This window comes from Silurus meridionalis, chromosome 4 (assembly GCF_014805685.1).
Source record: "Silurus meridionalis isolate SWU-2019-XX chromosome 4, ASM1480568v1, whole genome shotgun sequence".
NCBI classification, from domain to species: Eukaryota; Metazoa; Chordata; class Actinopteri; order Siluriformes; family Siluridae; genus Silurus; species Silurus meridionalis.
In genome coordinates, this window is record NC_060887.1 from 39,022,458 (window position 1) to 39,032,667 (window position 10,210).

General features: G+C 43.0%; 1 protein-coding gene across 1 annotated transcript in view; it reads right to left on the reverse strand.

Moving 5' to 3' along the window:
• The window catches only part of LOC124384325 (rho GTPase-activating protein 21-like), a 75,772-nt gene that overhangs the window by 34,829 nt on the left and 30,733 nt on the right, over nt 1-10,210 (reverse strand). Inside the window, 1 exon segment of the mRNA XM_046847075.1 lies at nt 13-105. Coding sequence (XP_046703031.1) covers nt 13-105 — 93 coding nt within the window.

Sequence of the window (10,210 nt, forward strand, 5' to 3'; positions counted from 1 at the left end):
TGGCAACGCTACCTGTGCAGAGTCCAGCTTGGTGGGCGGAGCCTCCTTCCTTCACCTGCTTCACGAAGATAGTGTCCATCGGCTCGAGGCGACACCGGGGCCTCCCTAAACACGCAAACAGGACAAATTGTTTTAAAAATATGTCTTTAATATCCGCCTCTTTGGGGATTCACCCCGAATCCAGCTTTAAAAAGTAGCAGATGTGTGCATGGCATATATCAGTGTAGAAAAGTATAAAACACACACACACACACACACACACACACACACATACAGTATGCTTTTCACAATGTAATCAATCATCCTCTCTTTGAGAGGAACAACTTTTTTGTTGTTAGCGTTTAGCGCTACATTAGCGAAGGCGAAAACAAATGCTGCCGTGAGAGACGGTCTGCAGGAGGCCAAACACGCTTAACAAAGAAGCGCTCCGAGTGGCCACTGCTAAAGCGCACATTTGGCAGATTGGGATTAGCACAACAGATCAGCACAACTCAATCAGACACAAGGTTCCAGACTCTGGCTTTCTAATGAAGCATTTTAATTATCATTAAAATACTCAAGATTGTAAAAGAAAATCATTAAACAACACCATTAGTGTTGCACAAGTCAGGTCACTCTTAATGCCGGTCCCAAGCCTGGATAAATGTGGAGGTTTGTGTTATGAAAGACATCCAGCGTGAAACATGCACCAAATTAAATATGCGGATCACGAAAGAGAATTTCATTCCAGATTAGTCGAGGCCCGGGTTACCAACGACCTCCACAGGTATCGTTAGCCGACAGGGTACCGGTGGAAATTGTGCTACTGTTGGCCGAAGGAGGAGAAGGAGGGAAGCAAGACGTCTACAGAGACAGCAGGGAAAGGAGAAGTGGAGGAGAGTGGAGGTTCGGGTTGGTACTTTAAATGTTGGTACTATGACGGGGAAAGGGAGAGAGATAGCTGATATGATGGAGAGGAGAAAGGTAGATATGCTGTGTGTTCAGGAGACCAAGTGGAAAGGGAGTAAGACCAGGAACATTGGAGGTGGATTTAAACTGTTTTATCATGGTGTGGATGGAAAGAGAAGTGGTGTAGGGGTGATTCTGAAGGAAGAGTACAGTAAGAGTGTAGTGGAGGTAAAGAGAGTTTCTAATAGGGTGATGAACGTGAAGCTGGAAGTTGAAGGGATGATGATAAATGTCATCAGTGCCTATGCTCCACAAGTTGGCTGTGAGATGGAGGAGAAGGAAAGATTCTGGAGTGAATTAGATGAAGTGGTAGAAGGTGTACCTAGGAAATAAAGATTGGTGATTGGGGCAGACTTTAATGGGCATGTAGGTGAAGAGTTGATGAGGAGGTGATGGTTAGGTATGGCATTAAGGAGAGGAATGTGGAAGGGCAGATGGTGGTAGGTTTTGCTAAAAGGATGGAAATGGCAGTGGTGAATACGTATTTTAAGAAGAAGGAGGATCATAAGGTGACGTAAAAGAGTGGAGGAAGGTGCACACAGGTGGATTATGTTCTATGCAGGAGATGCAACCTGAAGGAGATTGAAGACTGTAAGGTGTTGGCAGGGGACAGTGTAGCTAGACAGCATCAGATGGTGGTCTGTAGGATGGTTTTGGAGGTGAAGAAGAGGAGGAGAGTAAGGACTGAAAGAAGAATAAGATGGTGGAAACTAAAGGAGGAAGACTGTAGTGTGAGGTTCAGGGAAGAGGTCGGACAGGGGCTCGGTGGTGGTGAAGAGGTGCTGGATGATTGGGCAACTACTGCAGGAGTGATAAGGGAGGCAGCTAGAAAGGTATTTGGTGTGACATCTGGAAATAGAAAGGAAGACTAAGAGTTATGGTGGTGGAATGAGGAAGTGCAGGAGAGCATAAAGAGAAAGAGGTTGGGGAAACAGAATTGGGATCGACAGAGTGATGAGAAAAGTAGGCAGGAGTACAAGGAGATGCGGCAGCAGGTAAAGAGGGATGTGGTGAAAGCCAAGGAAAAGGCATATGAGGAGCTGTAGGAGAAGTTGGACACTAAGGAAGAAGAAAAGGATTTGTACCAATTGGCCAGGAAGAGGGACCGAGCTGGGAAGGATGAAGAAAGAAAAAGAAGTAAAAGAAAATGATTTTTGGTGTGTGGAACAGATTTGCTGCCGATTATGAATCATTCGTTGTCCATATGGCACCATTATAGTCCATCACTTGGTTGACAAGAGCCTTACAAAAAAAAGTATTTTCTGCTGAAATGCTCCTCGACCACAAACAATCATATGCTGCCTATATTAAATGATAAATGAAATTATTAAATATCATCTGGTGCCCATGAGGGACCATTTGGTGCCCTTTGATAAATCAATTGGTGCTTATCTGGTCATGGTGTGTCATTTGGTAAATCATATGGTGATCTGGTGGGAAATCATCACCCTACGATGAATCACATAGTGCATATAATAAATAATTTGATGCCCTTGTGGAATCATCTGCTGCCAATAATAAATCATCTGGTGCCCTTGAGAAATCATCTGGTACCTTTGGGAAGTCATCTATGCCCATGAGGAATCATTTGGTGCCATTGAGAAATTGCCCTTGAGGAATCATTTGGTTCTCTTGAAGAATCAGTTGGTGCGCTTGAGGAATCATTAGGTGCCACTTAGAAATAATCTGATAGTATTGAGGAATCATCTAGTGCCCATATGGACTCATATAATACTAAAGGACATTTAGTGCACTTGAGAAACCATCTGGTGCTCTTGAGGAATCCGTGGGTGCCTTTGAGAAATCATCTTGTGCTGTTTATGAATCAGTTTTTTATCACTCTGTGCCAACATGGAATCCTTTGTGACCATCACTTAACTTGACACTTTTGTGACTTCTGATTGATTTTTATTTCATTAGTTTTATCCGAAGTTCATTTTTGACTGTAAGTTTGAGAAACTTTTCGACAATTGTGCGTTAAAGAAACAGGCATGTACTCATACTGTGTATGCGTCTAGCACTTGGTCATATGAAGGTTTGAAAAGGGTGATAAACGACTTAACAGCATCAGTGTAGTGGAAAAGATTGAAAGCTTTCTAAGAGCAAGACCTCAGACATCCTCACCTCCACTGTATCAAATGTACATATGGGTAAATTGGATTACTATTGACTTGTGCAGACCATCAAAAGTAGTTTCTGTATCTGCTTTTTCTGATGGACGGGTGCTGATGATGAAAAGGAATACAGATGTGAAGAAGGGAAAAAAATAGGTGTGGTGCTCACACCAACTCTGAGTCGGGATATATCCCATTGGCAGCCGATTTCAACTCAGACTCAATAACACCCTTTTACAAACTAATTCCAGTCTTCTAACATCGCTGTTTTCCAAAGGGTGGAGTTTTGTGGAGTTTATTTTCCCAGTGATGCTTTATGACAACAAGCTTGTTTTTGTTCCTTCTGCTGAAACAGGCTGATTTTCCACTTTTTCCCAGCAGAGGGCGTGTTCACACATTCTTACGTGTATATGTGTGTGAGTGTGTGTGTGTGTGTGTGTGTGTGTGTGTGTGTGTGTGTGTGGTCATATATGCAGAGGATTGTGAGGAATATAATGGATTAAATGATAGTATAGTGTGAGATGTCTTTATAATCACCTAATCAATCAATCCATCAATCAATTAATCAATAAATATTATATTCAGTTCCCTTTAAGTGGTGAGAAAAAACACTACTACTAATAATAAGAGGATATAAAATTTGCTTCTACTACTGTCTATAAACATGTTTCCTACAGAGTCTGTGAAAAGTGTGGAAACTCCACTGTGTCCAATGGGGTTTTTGAGAGACGTGAATGTTCCTTTTAATTTCTATCGAAAAGTCCTCCCTTAGCATGAAGAACAGCTTTACCCATTCTCAGCATCCGGACACTTCGTTTCTCCAAATGTTCCTCTGAAATACTCATGCCTTGTGCAAATTTGCAGAAGGTATACTTCACTGGTTCCACATCCTAACTTGCAGCTCTGGGTCTAAAACTTCAACCTGCTGCTCTGGTTCCAAAACCTCAACCTGCTGCTCTGGTTCCAAAACCTCAACCTGCAGCTCTGGTTCCAAAACCTCAACCTGCAGCTCTGGTTCCAAAACCTCAACTTCCAGCTCTGGTTCCAAAACCTCAACCTGCAGCACCGATTTAAAAACCTTAACCTGTAGCTCTGGTTCCAAAACCTCAACCTACAGCTCTGGTTCCAAAACCTCAATCTGCAGCTCTGGTTCCAAAACCCCAACCTACAGCTCTGGTTCCAAAACCCCAACCTACAGCTCTGGTTCCAAAACCTCAACCTGCAGCTCTGGTTCCAAAACCTCAACTTGTAGCTCTGGTTCCAAAACCTCAACTTGTAGCTCTGGTTCCAAAACCTCAACCTGCAGCTATGGTTCCAAAATCGCAACAATCCCATTCTACAGCTCTGCTTCCACAAACACATTCTATAGCTCTGGTTCCTCAAAGTTAATCTGCAGCACTGGTACTTCAACCTCAATCTCCCACTGCTGATTTTGTGTATCAACCTCAATCTGCAGCTCTGGTTCCTCAGACCCATTCTCCAGCTCCAGTTCCTCAAACTCAGCCTGTATTTCTGGTCCTTCACTTTCAATCTCACACTGCAGTTTGTTAACTTTCATTTCTCAAATTGAATCTACAGCTCTGGTTCCTCATCTTCATGGTACTGGGCGGCATGAATCATTCATTTTGGATAAATATGTTACATTGTGACTCTGGCAGGCTGATGATCTGGATGGACCCTGGCTTTTCCTCCCTCTCTCTTTCTTCTCTCTCTCTCTCTCACACACACACACACACATCTCTGCTTAGCACAGCTGGTTGAACTATGCTGGGTTTGGTCCTCCTGTTAGCTCTTAGAGCTGGATTATGTTATTCAGCAGGGACTGGGAGGACGCCCATATTCTTCAGCAGCCAGACAATTACACAACGCAGATGAACTCTTTCTTTCTTTCTTTTCTCTCTCTCTCTCTCTCTCTCTCTCTCTCTCTCTCTTTCTCTCTAGGTTCTTCTCCCAGTGATTTCCTGCTCCTCCCTCTTTGTTTTATTCACCAACACTCTATGAGAAGGTCTTTATTACGACAAGGTCATGTGAGATGAACCATTCAAAGTTCTATCCCTATCTCAAAAAACATGGCTGCACTGTTCTCATCCAGCTGGTTGCTTGGTAACCACCAGTTCCTGGAATGTTCAGTCAGCTGCTTTCACAGTTTCACAGTTGATCATCGCTTTTCTGTGTATGAAACCATGAGGAACAAAGATCATCAACCCTGCAGCCCATGTGACCTGAGCTTTTACATGCCTGTGATTCTGCCCCCGATTCCTGACAGTCCCTGGAGGGATGTGAGGGCTGGAATGTGTGTGTGTGTGTGTGTGTGTGTGTGTGTGTGTGTGTGTGTGTGTGTGTGTGTGTGTGTGTGTGTGTGTGATGGTGAGAGCAGACTCTGGACGGGGTAAAGGAGTCCGACATTGGGTTCAACAGGGTCGTTAGGGATCACAAGGAATTTCAGTGTTCCACTCTGTACACTGGGACAATGGGATGTTGAGACACTGGAACGCTGGGACACTGGGACACTTGGATTGCTGGGATAATTGGACAATGAGACAAATTGATGCTGGCACACTTGGATCGCTGGGACAATGGAACATTGAGACAATGGGATGCTGGACTGTTGGAACACTGGGATGTTTTATTATAAATTAAACATTACTCCAAGAAATATCGTATTGATGTCGTTTATTAGTAATTTAAATAATAATATCTTTATTATATCATCATAATATTTATATAAATCATTATTAATATAAATAATATCTTATTATCATCATCACTACCACCTTCTTCATCACCACCATTATCACTACCACCTTCTTCATCACCACCATCATCACTACCACCTTCTTTATCACCACCATCATCATCATCATCCTCATTACCACCTTTATCGTCACCACAATCATCATCACTCTACCACCTTCTTCATCACCACCATCATCACTACCACCTACATTATCACCATCATCATCACTACCACCTACGCCATCACCATCATCATCACTACCACCTACATCATCATCATTACCACCTTCTTCACCACCACCATCATCACCACAAACATCATCACTACCACCTTTTATCACCACCATCATCACTACCACCTTCTTCATCACCACCATCATCACTATCACCTTCTTCATCACCACCATCATCACTACCACCTTCTTTATCACCACCATCACTCCCACCTTCTTCATCACCACCATCATCATCACTACCACCTACATCATCATTACCACCTTCTTCATCACCACCATCATCATCACCATCATCATCACAACCACCTTCTTTATCATCACCACAACCATCATCACTACCACCTTTTATCACCACCATCATCACTACCACCTTCTTTATCACCACCATCATCACTACCACTTTCTTTATCACCACCATCATCACTACCACCTTCTTTATCACCACCATCATCACTACCACCTTCTTCATCACCACCATCATTACTACCACCTTCTTCATAACCACCATCATCACTACCACCTTCTTTATCACCACCATCATCACTACCACCTTCTTCATCACCACCATCACTCCCACCTTCTTCATCACCACCATCATCATCATTACCACCTTCTTCATCACCACCATCATCATCACCATCATCATCACAACCACCTTCTTTATCATCACCACAACCATCATCACTACCAGCTTCTTCATCACCACCATCATCACTACCACCTTCTTCATCACCACCATCATCACTATCACCTTCTTCATCACCACCATCATCACTATCACCTTCTTCATCACCACCATCATCACTATCACCTTCTTCATCACCACCATCATCATGACTACCATTTACATCATCATCATTACCACCTATTTCATCACCACCATCATCACCATCATCATTACAACCACCTTCTTTATTATCACCATCATCATCATTACCACCTTCTTCATCACCACCACCATCATCATCACTACCACCTTCTTCATCACCACCATCATCACTACCACCTTCTGCATCACCACATCATCATCATCATCATCACTACCACCTTCTTCATCACCACCATCATCACTACAACCTTCTTCATCACCACATCATTATCATCACTACCACCTTCTTCATCACCACCATCATCACTACCACCTTCTTTATAACCACTATCATCATCACTACCACTTTCTTCATCATCACCATCATCATTTTTAGCACCATCGTCACTACCACCACCTTCATCACCACCACATTTAATCTTACAACCATCATCTTTATCATGACTATTGTCTTCATCACCACTATCATTGGCATCATCATTACAATTATCTACATTATCACCACCACCATCATGTGTGTGTGTGTGTGTGTGTGTGTGTGTGTGTGTGTGTGTGTGTGTGTGTGTGTGTGTGTGTGTGTGTGTGTGTGTGTGTGTGTGTGTGTGTGTGTGTGTGTGTGTTGCTATTCTTCTGTAAAGGTTAATTAACCCATGGTGTCGTTTATACACACACACTTACATACACACACTTACATACACACACACACACACACACACACACACACACACACACACACACACACACACACACTTCATCCCCAATTGTTCTTACAGCAGCTATTCATATTCTTCTATCAACCTCAATATAGCACGTTCTCATTCATTATTCAGGCTGGAACTGTGCTGTAAATACACTTCCACCAGTCGATGAGCACTCTGTGTGTGTGTGTGTGTGTGTGTGTGTGTGTGTGTGTGTGTGTGTGTGTGTGTGTGTGTGTGTGTGTGTGTGTGTGTGTGGGTGTGTGTGTGTGTGGGGCCACATTGCCAATCTAACATCAGATTTAATTTATTTTTTTATTCCATTAGTTATGAAAAAGTTATATATTTGGAACAAGACTCCACTCCTCACTCTAATAAATCCAGTGATTAAAGATGAAAATTTACAACACACACACACACAAACACACACACACACACACACACAAACACACACACACACACACACACACACACACACACACACACACACACACACACACACAGAGGAGTGTAATAACAAAGCAGTTAGTCTTTTTTTATTTAGAATGAAATAGATATAAATATGAAGTTCTCATGTTTCAGGGTGTTTCGGACACTGTATTCATTTTAGGCTTCATATTGAGGCCAAAGTTTCACAGTTATCATCATCATCTTCATCATTACCACCCTCCGTCTCTATATCACCATTGTCTTCATCACAACCTTCACCGACACCACTGCCATCAGTTTCATCATCATCATCATCATCATCATCCTCCATACTACCATCATCTTCATAACCACCATCATCATCGTCATCCTTCATATCACCATTGTCTTCATCACCACCATCATCATCATCATCATCCTCCATACCACCATCGCCTTCATCACCACCATCATCATCATCATCCTCCATACCACCATCGTCTTCATAACCACCATCATCATCATCATCATCATCATCCTCCATACCACCATCGTCTTCATAACCACCACCACCATTATCATCATCATCCTTCATATCACCATTGTCTTCATCACCACCATCATCATCCTTCACACCACCATCGTCTTCATAACCACCACCATCATTATCATCACCACCATCATCATCATCATCATCATCATCCTCCATACCACCATTGCCTTCATAACCACCATCATCATCATCATCATCCTCCATACCACCATCGTCTTCATAACCACCACCATCATCATTATCATCATCATCATCATCCTCCATACTACCATCGTCTTCATAACCACCACCATCGTCATCCTCCATATCACCATTGTCTTCATCACCACCATCATCTTCATAACCACCACCATCACAATCATCCTCCATATCACCATTGTCTTCATCACCACCATCATCATCATCCTCCATACCACCATCGTCTTCATAACCACTACCATCATCATCATCATTATTATCCCCATACCACCATCATGTTCATAACCACTATCATCATCATCATCCTCCATACCACCATCATCTTTATAACCATCATCATCATCATCCTCCAAACCACCATCGTCTTCATAACCACCATCATCATCACTCTCCATACCACCATTGTCTTTATAACCACCATCATCATTATCATCATCATCATCATCCTCCATACTACCATCGTCTTCATCACCACCTTCACCAACACCACCGCCATTAGCTTTATCCTCATTATCATCCTCCATACCACCATCGTCTTCATCACCACCTTCACCAACACCACCGCCATTAGCTTTATCCTCATTATCATCCTCCATACCACCATCATCATCTTAACCATCATCCTCTATACCACCATTGCCTTCATCACCAACACCACCATTAGCATCATCATCATCATCATCTTCCACATCTCCATCGTCTTCATCACCACCATCTGTGTCACCATCACCATCATTATCACCTTCACCATCATCCTCCATACAACCATACTCTTCATCACCAACACTAACATTAGCTTCATCATCATCCTCCTCCTTCTCCTCCATACATCAATCGTTGAGGCTAAACTTTCTGCCTACATCTGGAGCTCAGATTCTTGGTTCTTAACTTCCAGCACTTTGATTCTTAGAGCATGTCCTCCTTCTCCATAGTTCTATGGTCCAGTTCTAAAGCTCATGAGTCCATTGTAGAAGATTTGGATGGTGTCCAGGGGTCAGCATGGGCTTCTGAACTCCTCTGCAGTTGCATTCGTGGCAAACGATGATGCACGGTGTTTGAATTCTCTCAGAGCCAGCATGAATTTTTCAGTAGTTTAAACTACCGGAACTCTTCTGTAGGACCATTTGGATTCTAGAGTAAAAATCAATCAGAAGCAAAGTTCCTCTGGATCCAAGCCTCAAATCCTTGGATCTGACGGACCTGATTTAGACTTTGATGTCTGATAAACAGCACAGTTCAGGACGACAGGCATAATTGGAATCAACACACACACACACACACACACACACACACACACACACACACACACACACACACATACTCTGAACACACACCGCCTGCACACTCAGAGCGCAACATTCCGAGGACACGACACTTGTGTGTCTGTGTGTGTGTGTGTGTGTGTGTGTGTGTGTGTTGTTTGTGGCTGCTGCAGATGAAGACCAGGCATGGTGCCACTGTCACGCTGTGCTGGAATGGGACGAGAGAGG